The sequence below is a fragment of the Microcaecilia unicolor genome, chromosome 2, assembly GCF_901765095.1.
Source record: "Microcaecilia unicolor chromosome 2, aMicUni1.1, whole genome shotgun sequence".
Lineage (NCBI taxonomy): Eukaryota > Metazoa > Chordata > Amphibia > Gymnophiona > Siphonopidae > Microcaecilia > Microcaecilia unicolor.
In genome coordinates this window covers 208,105,965-208,125,323 of record NC_044032.1, presented here as the reverse complement: position 1 = coordinate 208,125,323, position 19,359 = coordinate 208,105,965, and the positions used below count along the sequence as shown (strand labels likewise).

General features: G+C 40.8%; 1 protein-coding gene across 1 annotated transcript in view; it reads right to left on the bottom strand.

The window, feature by feature from the left end:
• The window catches only part of NTRK2 (neurotrophic receptor tyrosine kinase 2), a 498,274-nt gene that overhangs the window by 359,583 nt on the left and 119,332 nt on the right, over nucleotides 1–19,359 (bottom strand). Inside the window, exons 7-8 of the mRNA XM_030193669.1 lie at nucleotides 11,460–11,596; nucleotides 9,272–9,404 (exon numbers count right to left, since the gene is read on the bottom strand). Coding sequence (XP_030049529.1) covers nucleotides 9,272–9,404; nucleotides 11,460–11,596 — 270 coding nt within the window. The remainder of the gene's footprint in view (nucleotides 1–9,271; nucleotides 9,405–11,459; nucleotides 11,597–19,359) is intronic.

Genomic DNA, 19,359 nt, shown 5'->3' with positions numbered 1-19,359 from the left:
AGTTCCCCAGGATCAAAGTCCACTGCACTAACCACTAGGCTACTCCTCCACCTAATTTTAGCACCTAACTGCAGATACTCAGTGGGAAATAACCAGTTATCTTTGCTGAATTTTTACAGTTAGCATCTAGCTACTAAGCAGCTATATCATATTCACTGTCAAACCAGCTATGAATAGTGGCTAAAATATCCTGCACAAATAGTAGGCCTGCCTTTAACTGAAAAGCATTTAAGGGGTCTCTGTGATAGAGATTTTAGCTCTTGGTACAAATCAGCTGGCGGTAAACGCCGAGATTTCCATAGGAATATAATGGACATCTCAGCGTTTACCACCAGCTGATTTCTACCACCAACTAAAAATACTACTGCGATTTAGTAAAAGACCCCCTTAAGTGGTTAGCGCTGAATATCAGCTTAACTGGTTAAGTTCCTGCGGTCAAAAGTGAAACCAGATATTCAATGCTGGTCACCAGATATGGGCTGATATTGAATATCTGGTCTGAGTGCCGGTATCGGGCAGTCCCTGTGCAGCCCAACACCAGCTGAATATCGAGGGGAGAGCAAGTATTTTTATTATGTATGTTTTGATTTGAACCACTTAGGTTTAAGAAGGATATACATTTTTATATCAATAAATGTTCTGCCTTCTTAAATGCTGAATACTAATAATATAAGGTAGAAAGCCTGGCAAGTTCTAAACTATCTCCCCTCATACCTGAACCCTTAACCTTTCTAAGACTATCAGCATTTGTCCACAATATACCAAATTAGAAAATGAAGCATTTAAAATAGGGTTGGGCGGACTGGACTGTCATAAGTCACAGTTTGGCTGGATCTCAGTCATGGCAAACTGAGTTCAAAACAATATCCTTGAGTAGAACAAGATTTGCCCTTTTACTTTACCTTAATATTTACAAACGTTTGTGCATGTATATCATCCATGAAGGGCTCTCCGATCCCTAAACAACATCAGACTACCTTTCAGCCAGGACTGTTGTTTCAAAAGGCCTTTTAGCACAACTTTCCAGGGAAGGGGAGCAGAACTATATGCGCTTTCACCGACAAGCGAAAACCTGGCTATTCCAAAAATACTATAGAACGCAAATTGATTTATGGAACTGGGCCTTATGATACTTTTAATGTATGGACTTAATAGGACCTAGGACTGATACTGGGCTATATTGTACCTGATAACATAATCCTGATTGTATGCTAAAGTGTTTTGAATGGATTAATACTGTATTACATCATCAGGGGCGGCCTCAGGCGGCACTTGTTAGGAGCGGCATCTCGGGAGGTGGCTTCGCAGTGTTTTACCTGGTCACGGTGACTTTCCAAACCCAGCAGCGATTCCCATACACTGCTCTGCCGCTGCCAGCACCCGCCTCTTCCCTTTACTGCGGCCGCCTGAAGTAACTTCTTGTTTCGCTCAGGCAGCCTCAGTAAAGGGAAGATGCGGGTGCCGGAAGCGGCAGAGCAACGTATGGGAATCACTGCCGAGTTTGGAAAGTCACTATGATCAGGTAGCATCTCAGCCGGGGGGGGGGGGGGGGCATGCGTGCCTTTGTAAACAGGATAGGAATATTCTCGACAGGATAGGAATTGGAGGGAATATACTCAAATGGATCAAGGGGTTCCTAACCACAAGGTCATATCAAGTAAAGTTAAACTCCAGCATCTCTCCACCCTGGGAAACCGACTGCGGAGTACCTCAAAGATCACCTCTCTCACCCATCCTTTTCAACCTAATGATGACCCCCTTAGCCAAGTCTCTTTTCAATCAAGGCCTTAACCCTTTTCTGTATGCGGATGATGTCACAATATGCAAACCTTTCAAATCAGACATTTCAGAAATCACCAATATAATACAAAATAGCCTAAGCCTAATGGATACCTGGGCTATGACATTCAAACTAAAACTCAATAAAGAAAAAACACACTGCCTTATTCTTTCATCTCAACATTTTACAAACAACCCCACAGCCATACATACCCCGGAACACACTCTTCCAATCTCAGATAACTCGAAACTCCTCTGCATTATTATTGACAGCAACCTAATGCTAAAGAACCAACCTAATGATGATCCCTTTAGCAAAACTCCTATCAAACCAGAACCTCAACCCATATATATACGCCGATGATGTGACAATATACATCCCTTTCAAACAAGACATCAAAGAAATCCTCAACGAAATCAATCAAAGTCTACACATCATGAACACATGGGCAGACACATTCCGTCTGAAATTAAATACTGATAAAACTCAATGCCTGGTACTCACCTCCCAATACAACACTAACGAATTCAAAGTGATAAATACACCAAACCTAAACCTTCCAATCTCAAAAACGCTAAAAATCCTTGGAGTCACTATCGACCGCCACATAACACTTGAAACCCATGCAAACAACACAACTAAGAAGATGTTTTACTGCATGTGGAAACTGAAAAGGATAAGACCATTCTTCCCAAGATTCGTCTTTCGTAACCTAGTGCAATCACTCGTCCTCAGCCATCTGGACTATTGCAACTCATTATACGCAGGCTGCAAAGAGCAAACACTGAGGAAACTTCAAACAGCACAGAACACAGCAGCCAGACTCATCTTCGGAAAACCAAAGTATGAAAAGGCAACACCACTACGAGAAAAACTACACTGGCTTCCACTTAAGGAACGCATCACTTTTAAGGTATGCACACTAGTCCACAAGATCATTCACGGCGAAGCCCCAGCCTACATGTCCGAGTTGATTGACTTACCACCCAGAAATGCTAGGAGATCTTCCCGAACATACCTCAACCTCCATTTCCCTACTTGCAAGGGCGTGAAATACAAGACGCTACACGCGTCAACCTTTTCTCACACGAGCACGCAGCTTTGGAACACACTGCCGCGCAACTTAAGAGCGACCCACGAACAAGCATCCTTCCGCAGATCACTGAAGACCCATCTATTTGAAACAATTTACGTAAAGAACCAAAACACATAGAGTCCACACTCACTGTTCATCAATGCATCATACATCCACTTATGATCTGCCATCCCCCATAATTCAACACTACTCATACACTTACTCACAGAAATATGCACACCACATGCCCCTGTGACTTAACACTGCCCTTAAGCTTCACGTTGACGTCCCATTGTGATATTCCTAATGATAATTCGATTATCTCGCATAACTTGTACAATATAACCCATAACCAAGTTGTAACAAATGTATTTTCATTATTCTTATCTTATTGTAAGCCACACTGAGCCCGCAAAGAGGTGGGAAAATGTGGGATACAAATGCAAACAATAAATAAATAAATAAGCCACCGCCATTACAAAGAAAATGTTCCACACAATGTGGAAACTCAAATGGGTAAAACAATTCTTTCCGAGGGAAACTTTTCGCAAAATGATTCAAACAGTGGTATTAACTCATGTCGATTACTGCAATGGAGTATATGGGGGTTGCAGGGAACAAATCCTAAGGAAACTACAGACTGCTCAGAATACGGCAGCTAGGCTTATCTATGGAAAATCTAAATTTGAAAGCGCAAAACCCCTCCGGGAAAAAACACACTGGCTACCAATCAAGGAACGTATCGCTTTCAAGATTTGTACCTTTGTTCACAGAATAGTACATGGTCTAGCTCCAAGCTATATATCTGAACTAATTGACTTACCAATTAGAAACACAATTGAATCAGCCAGAACGTACTTAACTCTTCACTTCCCAAGTTGTAAAAGCCTGAAGTATAAATCAATATATGCGTAAGTTTCTCTTACATATGCACACAGCTCTGGAATTCTCTACCAAAACACCTGAAATCTACGAATAATCATCTAGCATTCTGAAAAAAACCTAAAAACTCACCTGTTCAAGAAGGCATACCCCACAGTATCTGACATGAACACCGAATAATGAAATAAGGCACAGGAAACGGACAGTTTTCAACACTGACACATGATCACACCCTAACATTTTGTCTGAATCACCCCAACCTATTTACCGATACTTCTTTACTGTACTTGACATAGGTGCCCCGTATAAGAGGCTTGGGGAGGCTAAGCCTCCCCAGCCCAACCATGATTGCCGCCTGTCTTGCATCTCCTCCTTGTGTTTGTTCTGCTGCCGCCGTGACCGTCATTTTTACTGTCCTGAAGTCTGAAGAGTTCTGCCTGGGCACCGGCGATTCAATCACAGTCAGCCTTCTGCCAGCGTCGGGGCCGGCTTTCTCTTCAGGCACGTCTCACTCCCACCTCTGAGGAAGTTGCGTTAGAGTAGGCGGGAGTTCCGTCTAGGACGCACCTGAGAAGAAGCCCCGAAGCTGGCAGAACAAGGCTGACTGTGGTTGAATCGCAGAAGCGGTGAGCAGCGGGGAAAATGGCGCCTAGCTCAAAATCGGACAGAGGTGGTGGAAGCGGGAAGAAATGGCGGCAGAAGGAGCACGTGAAGGTACTGGCAGCCTCTCAGCGGGTTTATTCAGAGCTGGATCGGCTAGAGGCCCCACGGGGGAGAGGAGAGAACTGGCCTGAATATGTTTGTATGGCTCCGATCCGAACCTCCAGCTGTGCCCTCCCCCCCACCGTCTAGCACCAGCCACTCTCCACTTCTTCTCTTTTCCATATACAGGATGTCCTCTTCCCCCCCCCCCCCCCCCATACCCAGCAATTCCCTCTTTCTACCCAAGGTTCAGGATCCCACCCCCCCATGTCCATTCTCCCTCTTTCTTTCTGTGCCCAACATCCACCTTCCTTCTCCCAGTGTCTATCATCTTTCCTATTACCTCCCACCACTATGTTCAGCACCCCCCCCCCCCCCAGCTTCCAGCATCTCTTTACTCTCCTTGTTCATCATTTCCATTCTCCTTCCCTGTCCATTTTCTTAACTACCCTGTCCCCTCACAAAGCATTTCACCTCTCCCCTTGCCCCAGATATCCAGCTTCTTCCCCTTTCCTAATCTGTTACTGCTCAATAAAATGCAGTGTGGAAGTTTGAGCACAGTCCCATGCTGAGGCCAATTGTTGCCTGTCTTCTTCAGTGCAGACTTTTTTTCAGAAGGGTTAGGATGCTGCAGGGCATAAGTGTTGCATAAGTTTTACTATGTAAGCTGCACTGGACCTGCTGTATGTGGGAAAGAGCGGGGTACAAATGTAATAAATAAATTATTCTGTTTTTAGGCATGTTTCAGGGACAAGTGGTTTTATAGGTCAAAATAAAAATAAATATTTTTAAATGCAGATCTCTTTTGTTTAAACATAACTAAATGGGCTATAAGCCCCTAATGGTGTATTAGATTCTGCCCAGTGTCATATTTATGGTACAGTAAGGTTCTGAGTGTGTTTTTGCACAAAGTTGTGCATAGTGTTTTGCAGTTGAGCGATTGTGGTTAGTATATGCTTTGAGCAACCACTTTATTCTTTGACATATGATACATATCTAATATCTAAATTTAATAAAAGGTATTAATTGTGACTTTTAGTTTTATTTTTTTCTCTGTGTTATCAGACAATTATGGATTTAGGCTCCACCCCTGGCCCCACCCCTAACCCCGCCCCCTTTAGCCTCCCCAAACAGTTGTGCCACCGACTGCCTATGTGTACTTGTCATGTGGGAAAATGTGAGATACAAATGTAATAAATAAATTTTGTTCACACCGGAGTCTGTAACCACCTCTCAGGAACTATGTAAGCCACTTTGAGCCTACTAATAAGTGGGAAAAGGTGGGATACAAATGCAACAAATAAATAAATAGGGCCCTTAGTGTACAATGACATCTCATTAAGTTGGATTGCTCTCCTTCCTAGAACTTGATGGTTAAGCAGATTCTAAATGCCAAATTTAAATTAAATTAACTGGCATTACTGATAGGCCTTAAGCATATCTTTAGCTAACAGAAAATCTCTCCCTGGAGTCCACTTGATTTAAAAGATTGAAGAGGGATATAACCAGCTAAGAGAGTCCCTTCTATCAGTGGAAGGACTTCCAGAACATAATACATTCAAAATCATGGTTCTTCCTATGGTACAGGAGAGGATCTGAGGACTAGTGCTGCAGTGGAGATAAGTAACTTATGTCCCCAGAGGAAAGGAAAGAATTGAGAGCCCATCTCTCCTCCTAATAGGGCAGGAAAGCTCAATGAGCGTCCAGAAGTATTGCTTCCCTTCCCATGGGGATATGTAAATATAGTCAGGAAAGCTCCACACTTCATCACATGCAAAAGAAAATGAGCAATGCTCTCCTTTGCCTTGCAAGGAAAAGAAAATTCTGTGTCAGTTGCATGTTTGTGCCCATTTCATTCTTTTTAAAGAGAAAGGAAAAAAAAAGAATGAAACAAAAGAAATAGAAGAAAAAGATGAAGAGGAACTGGAGGAGTGGCCTAGTGGTTAGGGTGGTGGACTTTGGTCCTGGGGAACTGAGGAACTGAGTTCAATTCCCACTTCAGGCACAGGCAGCTCCTTGTGACTCTGGGCAAGTCACTTAACTCTCCATTGCCCCATGTAAGCCGCACTGAGCCTGCCATGAGTGAGAAAGCACAGGGTACAAATGTAATAAAATAAAAATGAGAAAATGCCTACACTGCTCTACTCCAATTTTAAATATAATTTGAGAAGCAGTCTCCAATATTTTTCAGATCATGGAGTATTGAATCTAAAATACAAGGGCCCAATCTTCAAAAAAAAGCTGTGCTTCTAAATTTATGCTTTTAAATTAGGTTCCTAATTTTGTGACCTATTTTCACCCAAACTTAGGAGCCTAGTATCCCATTTACTAAGCCACGCTTCAAATGGGCTGTGTCGGCATTGCCGTGCAGCAGCCGCTAGTGCGGCTTAGCAAACGAGGGTAAGTTTTCAGATGAAAATTCATCTTAATTTACGAGCTTAAAAATTATTGTCTTTACTTTGAAAGCTCTATTCTTGTTTTGGATGTTCATGGTACTAACAAAATGGTTAGTGCAGGGGTCTGAGAACCAGGGGGCCCAGATTCAAATCCCACTTCGGATCTTTGTGAGGTTTTTTTTTTTTAAACTCTGAACCCTCCAGGGACAGAAAAATATCTACTGTACCTGAATGTACACTGCTTCAATAGCCTTTGGGCTTACAGGTGCTATATAAGAAACCTGCAAGCTATTGAAGCTATGTACATTCAGGTACAGTAGATATTTTTCTGTCCCTGGAAGGCTCACAATAAAAACAAAAAAAATCATAAACAGTTGAAGTGAGATTTGAATCTGGGTCCCCTAGATCTCAGCCCACTGCTCTAACGATTAGGCTACCCCTCCACTCCATATGAATGTCTGTGTGACCATTTTATAACATGGATGTTCCTATGCTGCCACAATGGCATCCATGTTCCTTGCTATACCCCAGTCATAATTTGGATGTTTCAGTTTGCAAAATGCATGTTTATTCTGGACATCATCAGCACACAGATGTCCATTTCTCATGTACAGTACAGTCTAAATTATAAAACTTAATCTGATTGAAAGTCAGCTAATCCGAGAACCACTACATGTGCCCAACAACCACACTTGGAAACTCTTCGCTGCCCACCCATCTCCAAACGCCAGAAGCCTCCCTCTGCCTCCCTGATCTCATACCACTCTCCACTTGCCTCCCCTGTGGACACCTGACAAAGGTACCCCCCCACCCACTCCCAGGGTCCACCTTTTGAAGCCCTGGTAGTCCAGCAGTGAGTTCAGGCAGGAGCATCCCCCATCACTCCTGCCCATGCGGGCTGTATTTTGAAAATGGCTGCTGTGAACTCTGGCGGTAGCCTCACGAGACTGCCGCCAGAGTTCATGGCAGCCATTTCAAAACAGAGCCCGAACAGGCAATAGTGAGGGGGGATGCTCATGCCCTGAACTCACCGCTGGTCCACCATGGCCTCTAAAAGTAGACCCCAAGAGGGGGGAACTTATCTTTGTCAGGTGGCTGGGGAAAGGCAAGTGGGCGGGAGTCCAAGATCAGGAAGGTGGAGCGAGGCAGCTGGTGTTTGGGGAGGGTGAGCGGGAGTGGGGAGAGAATGGGTATACCCTAGTGAACTGACCATCAGTTAACCTGGCATGTTGGATAACCAAAGGTCAGTTAAACGAGACTCTACTATACTTTAGAACAGGCTGTACATTGGCATATCCTGTTCTAAAGCACATAAGAAATGTACATCCATATATGATGAACCCAACCTGGACGTCCATATTCTGAGTTGGGTGTTTTTTCTAACATGCTTTTCTATATGTATAAATTTAGGGCTGCCATTCACTTGCCTAAATTTGAGTCTAATTTATAAGCCTAGTACTGAAAATCAATGCTAGGTTCCTAACTTTTTTCCCCATCCAAAATCCACTTTTGCCTCCAACCACTGTTTATGCTCCTAAATGGAGGATTTTAGTGAAAGTTTGAGCATAAAGTAAATTTTCAAAGAGGTCAATTTAGAAGCACAACTCTCAAAGTTAGGAGCATAAATCCTTTGAAAATTGAGTCCTAAAGAAACAGTTTGAATGCATGTTTAGATGCCGGGGAGGACAAATTTCAAAGCCATTATGCAAGTTTGTAATAATTTATGAACGTAATCAAGCGGTCTCAAAACTGTTTGCTCATAGAAGCCTATTTACGGAGTTGTGATAATGCATGAGCATGCAGTAAACAATGATTTCTGCATTTATCACACATTACAGTATGTCAGTTGGAAATGGTGCATGTTATCTATAATTAGTGAGTGCTATTTCCAGACACAAAATCAGGCATGAAGCAGGCTCAAAGAATGCAACGCAATTCATTCATATCAACATGCAGAAATGCAACTGTTGATAAAATCTGCGGCTGCCTTCTTTTGAAAAACAAGAAAAGAAAAAGGTAATTTTGGGGAACGGGGTTGGGGAAGGAAGGGCAGGCGGGGCGATGATGCCTCAGGTGGCCTAATGGTAAGGCCACCACTTTGCATTATGGTAACATAGCACCTGTTATTGTAATGTTAAGGGGCAAATAACAGTTTTTAGTCATACTACAACTTAATAACAACCTTCCTTAGTAGCCATGTAAGCATTTTTAACCAGGTTTTCACTGAAGATCACATATTTGCATAATTGCTCAATTAAGCCATGATTGTGCCACTATCACCAAATTACACTGCAGTATCCACCTATCTTGTTTGTTTTGATTAAATATGAAGGATTTAAATTTTAATCAGCATTCTTACTGTTCTCACTGGGAAATCAGATCTTGCTCAGATTATTGTGCATGGCAAAAGCATTGGATAAATAATGATTTACTTACAGTGCACAGTCAGTTCAAAAGACCTTTGGTCTTCTCCTACCATGTTCTCCGCCATACATGCGATATGCCTAGTATTGTCTTGGAAAGTAATATTCATCAATGTCAGAGAAGCAGAGTATTTATTTGTTTCTACCTAGAAATGAGAAAAAATGTACTATTAGTAATGGGAAGATATGTAATTAAAACATTTTGCCAAGTTCTGACAGCTAATGATTTTGGATATTATAGGCTAACCCCCTAATTCTATAAAAGGTGCCTTGAGATGCGCAGGCAAATTTGGACACTCACCTTCCATATTAGAAATCTTATCAAAAAAAATTAAATAATATAATGATTTCTTTCAAAAACACTTATCAGCATACTTAGGGCCCCTTTTATCAAGCTGCAGCAAAAAGGGGTCTGCATTGACGTTGGCATGTGTTTTTGAAACGTGCCAAGGCTCCCTTTTACCACAGCAGGTAAAAGGTAGGACTTTCTTATTTTGAGGAAATGGTTGCACGGCAAGTGAAGCACTTGCTGTATGGCCATTTCGGGGGGGGGGGGGAGCCCTTACCACCATCCATTGAGGTGGCGGTAAGGGCTCCCATGCTAACCGGGCAGCACGCGGCACTGCCTGATTACCCCCCAGGTACACACCTGCGCTACAAAAATAAATATTTTTTGTAGCACCAAATATGACGGCGCACTGGGGGTTGGAACTACCGCCGGGCTGCTGCAGTAGCCCAGTCCATTTTGGGTTTACTGCTGCTTTCTAAAAGGGCCCCTTAATGTCAATATTCCATCAATATCAATATCCAGCGGGTCCCATTTCACCCAAAACATGGGCTTCATCAGGGGTGACTGTAAACATTAATGCAGATCAGGTATTAATCATTAATATTTTTCAATTATCCACAGCATTCTTACTATTTAATGCCATAAGTTGACATGCACCGTCGCTGTCTGCTTCAACAAACAGCGATGGTGCATATCAACTGATGGCATTAAATAATAAGAATGCTGTGGATGATTAAAAAATATTAATGATTAACACCTGATCTGCATTAATGTTTACAGACACCCCTGATGAAGTCCACGTTTTGCGTGAAACGGGACCCCTTGGACATTGCTATTGATGGGATACTGACATTAAGGGGCCCTTTTACAAAGCAGCGGTAAGCTCTGCTCTCTAAACAGGAACAACCACTGGGCTACTGCAGCAGCCTGGCAGTAGTCCCTACCCCCAGTGAGCCGTCATATCTGATGCTACAAAAATATGTTTATCTTTGTAGTGCAGGTGTGTACCTGGCGGTAATCGGGCAGTGCCGCGTGCTGCCCGGTTCCTGCCGGGTTACTGCGGGAGCCCTTACCAACAGTTCATTTTATATTGCATACATTTTCTGAGTGCTGAGAGTGTAAGCACTGCCCGGTTCCTGCCGGGTTACTGCGGGAGCCCTTACCACCAGTTCATTTTATATTGCATACATTTTCTGAGTGCTGAGAGTGTAAGCACTCCCTATATTTGCACATATGTAACGTTAATTTCTCTGTTTAACACAGGTTTCACGGCTCCTTGTGTTATTCACACACATTCATTTAAAGATTGAATTAAGCATGTTCAGCTCACATATACATGTTTTCTTAGTTTTTTTGAATGTAGTTACTTACTTTTGCTCTATACAGGAGCGCTATAAGAATTGTGAACCAACGCTTGATTACATTCTGTTTTAAAGGTATGCAGCCTGATTTCAGTGTTGTCAGTTCAGATACTGATATTTATTATTTATTTTTTTCTATTATAATTCATATATTTGATGAAGTTTGCTTTTATGCTGACACAGTCCTCGTCTCCACAACGTCCACCGGGAGGCCATTCCACGCGTCCACCGCCCTTTCGGTAAAAGATTATTTTCTTAGATTCCTCCTAAGTCTATTTCCTCTTAACTTCATCATATGCCCCTTCATTCCAGAGTTTTCCTTCATTTGAGCATTCATAGACTGTATATTGGTATCACTGATGTATTTAAACATCTCTATCATATCTCCCCTCTGTCCCGCCTCTCTTCCAGCAAAACATGTTGATGGTCCTAAGCCTGTCCCAATACTGTACCATTCCCTTGGATTTTTGTACCCCAAGTGCATGACCTTGCAACATTATTACAAAGGTGTCCTCCTCTGTGATTTGCTACCATTTCAAGTTAACACGTACCACACTTTTTGAGACGACATAGGATATGTCCCAGGAAACATTAGGAGTTGGAGTACCAGTTGAGTCACAGTGCACGGTAACATCACTTCCTTCAAGCACAGTGAGGTTAGTTACACTCAGATTTACTGTAGGCAATCCTGTGACAAACAAACAAACACAGACTCAGTTAGCCTAAGCGTACCATACTGCTTCTGGTTGTGTCTCTCTGCCCTGCCTTTGCTGTGTTTAGTTTGACTCTAATCCCTCTGCAGCTTTGATCCCTGAAGTCTCTGGTTCTACCTCTATTTACAACAACCATTTCAATGGTGTTCCTAGACTCTGTACTCACTTCAGTTTTCCTAAACTGGGTCCTTTGCAGGGGCTGTTAAGGTTGGGTAATCAAAAGTGTTACATCTTTCAATATAAATAACTGTTAGCTGCAGAGTGGTCTCTGTCTGCAGAGTGGCAGGTTGTGAAGTCATGCAGGGCTACTGAATGATGCAGACTGGAGAGAGGTGCAGTAGGAAGCAGTTAAATCCTTCTTAAAAGTAAATAGCTCAGTATTCAAAAACCACTTTCAAGATAAGTACTATCTAGGCCCTATACATGAATTTTCAGTGGCATTATAGGATAGTGCTACTGAAAATTCTTACACACCATAGATAATGACAGATGGATCAAGGGTAGACCATGGGGTTCTGACTAACCCTATGCATGTGAATATTCAGTCACTATCCAGGTAGATATACAGAGAAAATTAGAACAGCAAAAAGGCTGCCCTGTCTTTATTTACATTGTTAACCAGATAGCTGAACAAGTCTGTTCAGCTCTGCTGCTTCTGCAGATAGCGGTACTGCATATACATAGACAATTTAAGCCCCACTGCTGGCATTTAAAACAAACGCTGACCACAGTTCTTGAATATTGACCTGAAATAATCTTAATCCCCCTCTCTTCCCAAATGCTGTTTCTTCTAGGCATGCAATCTTTCAAAGAAAATTTTACTCACCAAAGTTTCCTTCCTTTCCTCCCAAAACCTGATCTTAAAAATAAATTACCTGGTGGTAATCTCCCTCCCTTCATCCCTGCTTTCCTCCATCCCTCTAGGTTCCTTTCCTTAAAACAAATCTCCCACAATGATGATCTATCTCCCTCCGTTCTACCCTTTCCCCTCCTCCAGAGCACCTTATTAAATAAATAAATAAAGGTTTCAAAGTTATAATCTCCACTCCCACACCACCCATCAGTTAGCAAGATTTCTTTGTATAAATCAACCCTTTACTTCAGTCAAGAGAAGAGGCTAAAGACCCTGGCATTACAGTTGGCGTAAGCAGGGCTTTTTTTCTGAGTGCTGAAACCTTTTCTATTGTCTGCTAAAATTGACCCATGGACCCCAAGGTTTAATGAAAGATCTCAGGCTCTACATGCCAAGTCTGCCTTGTCATAGATTCTGTGACTGGTTGCAGGGTCCTGGGTATTGTGGGGTGGGTCTCTCAGTGATCACCCCATCCCTGAAAGGTGGCCTAGCATTTGAGGACCTGCACCTTTTTTGCTAGAAAAACCGCACTGGGTGTAAGGTACTGAAGAACAGCCTCATGAACAGCCCAGAGAAGGGCTATACCAAATAGAGCCCCTGTTTACAAAGCCGCCCTAGTGGCTGCCAGTGCAGTAATGCCGACACAGCCCATTCACTTTGAATGGGCTATGTCGGCATTGATGCACAGCAGCCACTAGCACGGCTTTGGAAACAGGGGGGGGGGGGGGGTGAGTAATTCATAGGAATATATCATGCTCTTACAGCACACCATTTGTGCAGAGGCTCTTAACCCAGTCCTCGAGACACCCCCACCAGTCATGTTTTCAGGATTCCCACAATGAATATGGATAAGATAAATTTGCATGCACTATATTCATTGTATGCAAATCTATCTCATGCATATATTCACCATGGGTATCTTGAGAACCCGACTGGCTAGGTATATCCCGGGGACAGGGTTGAAAATCATTGCTATAGAGTGTTGTAATGGTATTTTCCTTATTCTAGATTACCAAAAGATCTATGGAGCAGGCATGACCTTTTTCACTTAGCTTTTTGAGGAAGCAGCATCATTAGCCTATTCCCTCTTTCATCAGTTTTGTATTCTAGCATTCAGAGAGTGAAAGAAACGGATCTAGTAACTACTGAACATTTACTTGAGTTAAGACTAGAGGAGGTGGGCAAGGATTGAATCATGGTATTCAAAATTTTAATTGCATGATTAATTACACTTAATCATGGCATGTGTTTCCATTTATAACAGTCCTCCAGGTGATGCTTTGAACCCAAATAAATTACACATGGAGGGGCATTTTGAATACGACATTTAAATCTGACTTTGGAAATTTTGCTCCAAATGTCTAAAATTCAAGTGGTGAATATTAAAATTTTTGAAAACTAAAAACGTTTATCTTTTTGTTTCAGAAATGGCCTTTTTCTAGACGTTACTGTACTTGGTGCATCTATCTTTTTGGACCATTATCAGAAAAAAAAAGTCCAAGTGAAAAATGCACAAAATCAAGCATTGGAATGTATGGGGGGGGGGGGGGGGGGGGGAGGGTCAGCATTCTTAGTAGACTGGCCACAGAAATTCCAGCAGAGCAGTGAAGTACCCTAGGGGGCACTGCAGTGGACTTCATATAAAAGGTTCCCAGCTACACATCTCACTGTTGCTCCCTTATCTTGTATGGTGAGCCCCCCCCCCCCCAAACCACCAAAAACCTACTGTACCCAACTATACATCACTAGATTTGCCCTTATGCCTTCAGATATCACCTATGTATATGTGACTACAATAGGTTTTGGGGGCTCACACTTTCCAGCACAAGTGTAACAGTTAGAGTGGATTATGAGCCTGGGCTTTCTTCCCCATAGTGCACTGCACCAACCACTAGGCTACTCCAGGAACCTGCTTGCTTTTCTAATAGACTGGTTATAACATCTGAGGCTGGTATATACTGTTTCTTTAACATCTTTGGGGGTGGAAGGAGGTCAGAGACCACTGGAAGAGCAATGGGATCATGCTTTAATCCCTCCAGTGGTCATCTGGTCATTTAGGTCACCTTTTTCTGACTTAGTCGTAATTAAAACAGGTCTAGACCAAAATGATTCAGTTGTAGCCAAGAACGTTTTTGTTTTGTTACATTACGGCCAAAAAAAAGTCCAAAAATGTTCCTAAGTCTTAGGAATGCCCAAATCTCACCCCCAACAGGCCCCTTTGTGATTTGAATGCACTGTTGATGAACTGCATACCAAAACAGTTACAAAATGGGTTTCGAAAATAGTGATTTGAATGTTTTGACAAGCAAAACTCTTTAAACATTTTTTTCTTTTGAACATGAGCCCCTAAGTCTACGAGGGCATCAAAAGAAAACAAAAATATTTTTTTTCTGAAAAGAAAATATAAACAAAAAATTTCAAACAAAACTGGAAACATGGAAAACGTGGTTCTCAATGCTAATGTTCCTGTGTTGCCTCACTGGTATTTGAACACATTTATTTGTCTAAAATGGATATTTGTCTCGTACAGCTGGAGCATAATCATCCATTTCTGTATGTATTTTAGAAAAGATACTAGTGGAACTTGAGATGTCAATTCCCATTTATACATCCTGTCTAAGACGCCGCTTCCTTTATACAAATGCTGAAGTATTTCAGTACCTTTAGACAACAAACAGGCATAATATAACTTAATAGGATACCCTAGGGAAATTAAATAAAAAATGTTCTGCTAACAAATAAACATTAAAAAATGAGAACTATATCTTAAAGTTTTCAGTGCTTTATATTCATATTATCCACACCAATGCTTAGAAATCAAATACATAAATATTACAAACATTAAAATGCATGCAAGGGAATGGGAGAATGTACAAAAATGTTATCTCTTATACGACCTTGGGAACACATTCTTATACCTACTCTATACGAAAATTGTTTATTTTACTTACCTCAATCTTATCAATACGTTTCATCATACTCTTCAGATGTACATATGTCCACATATAAAAGTCCACCAAGTCCTTATTGAAAATGCAAATTCCATTCCATTTCCAGCTTTTCTATCTCACACATTTCCAATAGGAGTCAGTGCGGGTTACAAAATGAATCAATACAAGTTGAATCCCGTATTTCAAATTATTTTTCAAATAGGAAGGTTTTTAAAGCCTTTCTAAACAACAGATATTCCAAGATACCACGAAATTCTATTGGAAGCAAATTCTAGAATTTAACTGCAGAACAACCATAATAGTGCTTATAACGAATCTTATGTAGTGGTGGAAGAGTTAAATTCAATGAATAATTGTGCCGGGAAAGTTGAATGGATAATAGATAAGACACCAAGAAAATGTGGTCTTCAGGACAGTGACCATAGTAAATTTTATAAACCAGACAAGCCATCTTAAAATCACTCTGGCTCTAACTGACAACCAATGTAATTCCTTAAATCAATGTAGCTGCACAATTCAGTATTAACTGAAGCCTTTTCTGAAGATTTTAATTAATGCCATCATAAAGGGAACTACAGTACAGTATATATATATATATATATATATATATATATATAATTTATTTATTAAATCCGAAGGGTCTGGTGCAAGCACGGTCCTGTGGAATCAGTAGGGCAGTGCCCCACTGGGAACTGTGCAAGGCACTGGGCAGCTTCATGCCTGAGAGTGTCAGGTGGCATAGGGAAGGATTTTGGGTCAGCCACAGGCAGAATGTGTGAATCGCTGACACTGGTGGAAACTCTATGAAGAGTGAGGCCTGTTAAGGTATATGTAATGTGGGGAGACATTAAAAATGTCTGCATAAAAAAAAAATTCTCTCTCTGTTACAGTTGTAATGTGCTATCACATTAATAACATGTTAAATGCCCACCTCTAATCAAGTTGCAATTTTGTCAAGCCAAGGGTGAAATTTCGGAAGAGGACTAGTTTCCGTATTTGAGTATCTTTCTTTTTTACTTTTTTGCTATCTTTTACTTAATTTATTAAAGCCAGAAAGGTACGTGAATATTATTTTGGCTAGGATAGAAGTGGACATGTCCTGCTATAGTATGTGCAGTGTGTGTGTGACTGAATTTGTGCTGAAGTTGAATTTTGTAATTAATGGATTTTTTTTTTTTTTTTTTAAATCTTTCTGTTTCCCTGATGAAGCTTATGAAGCCTGGTCATGTCAGCAATGTGTCCATTGTCTAAAGCTAAGTATTCAATTGTACTTTATGAAGATAAAAAAGTAAAGTTATAACTAAAATTGAGAAAAAAGGACCAATGAAGATGTGGTGGTATCCATAAGCAGCATTTAACTGCTGATGGTCCAACATGACTACGGCATGTTTGAAGGCATCAGGAACAGTCGCAGTGGACAGTGAAAGTTGCTCAGAAATAGTAATCTGCATATCTCAGGTAATGGTGAACAACTAAAAACAATAATCCTAGATTTATAGAAATATAAGAATAGGCAAATGGTGGACATTTCAAATGATACAGATTAAAGACATCCATCAAGCATACAAGTAGCAACATTGAAAGAAAAATCAAATGAAAAGAAAAACTGAATACTGTCAATACAGAGTCGGTATTGGACGTTCAGATTCAAAACCAGCCACTAGTAAATGTATAATTCCATTTGAATTTCCATTTGGAAACTCACATGTGTTGTTTATCTGTTTGGGTGTGAAATACTTTTATAAAAACTTAACAAATGGGGCCAAGTATGATAAGAAGAAAGAACCATGGTACAAAACAAATGAAGTTCAATTATGGGTTGGATCAGACTGAGGGATTTTAAAAAGCTACAGAAGAAAAATGTGCAAACTTGTTTTTCCCACGTGCAGCTTTTTAAAATTGCTTCTTCCACTTGTCTTTCTAATACATATGCACTCCTACACACCAGAGCCTTTTCTGACATGCCAGAGGATCTGTGAATGTCCTGGTCTGGCCTTCTCAATTCTCATCTCAACGTTCTATGTAAAATGGGTCTTCATATGCCTAACTTTTTCCCCATCCTTTAACTCCGCCCTTGTAGCCTTTAACTTTTTAGGTCCCTAAGATGGTCTATTACTAATCCACAGTAGTGTTTTTAACTCGTGGTAGAAATCAGCTGGCAGTAAATATCGAGATGTCCGTAGGAATATAATGGGCATCTCGGCATTTACAGCCAGCTGATTTCTACCACAAGCTAAAAATGCTACCGCGGCTTAGTAAAAAGACCCCCTAAAATTATAAATGTAATGAACACAGGTACCTTAGACACCAGGCCATAATCAGTTTTCAAGGGAGCCAATTTAGGCTCCAAACTACTATTTCTATGAGTGCCTAAAACCCTCTGTAAACCGACTACTAAATCACTTACAGAAATTTCAACTGAACTGAACCCAACCCAACTAAAAAGCTTAACTAAATAGCAAAAATTATTTGTGAAAACAATTCAAAATGAAAACTTTCAGGACAAGGGTACAGTGAATGCAAATAGTGACCATGTTCAACAATGATAATAGAAGTGCAAAACAGAAGATGGGATTTGATATAATGCCTTTCTGTGGTTTCAACTCAATGCAGTTTCCACATTTATATAGATACTTTATACCTTGCCCAGAGTCACATTTAGCTGCAGTGGGAATCAAACCCAGTTCCCTATGTTCACAGACCACTGTACTAACTATTAGGCTACTCCTCTGCTCAGCTAGTTAGCTCTCTGACCCTTGAGAAGTCTGTGGCATGAAGGAGCCAAGCTAAAACTTGAATTCAATGACTGGGTGCAATTATTTCAGTCATGACATTCAGTGTGACAACTATACGTGAAGATTCTGACTTGTCAAGCTATTGATATTTATGTATTTATTCTTAGAACCCACATTATCCAAAAACTAGTTTCAGTTCAATGTGGCTGTTCATATACAAGTGGATTAAGCTAACAGAACAGCAATTCTGTCTTTCTAATCATTTATAGGAATACCACTGTAAATTGTTCAAATGCTGTTCACCAACTGAAAAAAAATGAATAATGGGTTGAGTCTAGTAAATTGTTAATTATTGGGACCATTTTAACAAATGCATTTGGAAAAATGAATCAATTCGTAATTAGGAGGAACACAAAGGAGGAAGAAATGTTTAACCAATGTCATCTTCTGTATTGAGAGAAAAATAATCTGTTTTGCTTTTTTGGTATGTGTAGGGGGGAGGTGTTATCATGAATCAGATTTTCTAGTTTACTTCTTCCCGCCAAAACCACTAATAAGTAAGAAATGATAATACTTTGTCAGTACATTAAGCAACCTGTATTGCCAATTCCATAAAGTAGAGGAACTGTCATTCTGTTCAACATTTTATTCAACAACTGCAAGTTTTGCATTGTTTTCTGCACTTCCCTGGTTTACACTGCTAGATAAGAATCTTTCTTCCCGCAGTTTTGTTTTATTAATTTCTTTCCATTTTAATGAAAAACCTCAAGAGTAAGGCCAGGCAGGGGCCATGTTGCTAGAGAAGGGTGATGGGCAGGACCTAAAGGCTAAACAAATAACTTGAAGATCCTTAACATCAGCCCATACAGAAAAAGCACAAACAAAAGCCCAAATTTACAATTCTGTGGATGGTATTTTTCCCATGGCTGTTGGTTACACCAAGACAAAAAACAAAATACCATTTTATCAACAATATACCCGTAATATCATATATAGCTGCATACACAATAATCTAATTCAATTACCAAAAATTGGAGGAAAAAGCCTGAACAGGTTCCGATCTTCTAGGCACTATACCTTTAATTTATAGGAACCAAATTCTGAAAGTTGGATGTTTTGATATGATTTGGAGGCTTTTTTGCTCATGATGACAGCGAGTGCTCCTATAAATTTAAGGCGTAGAGCCTAGAAGATCGGAG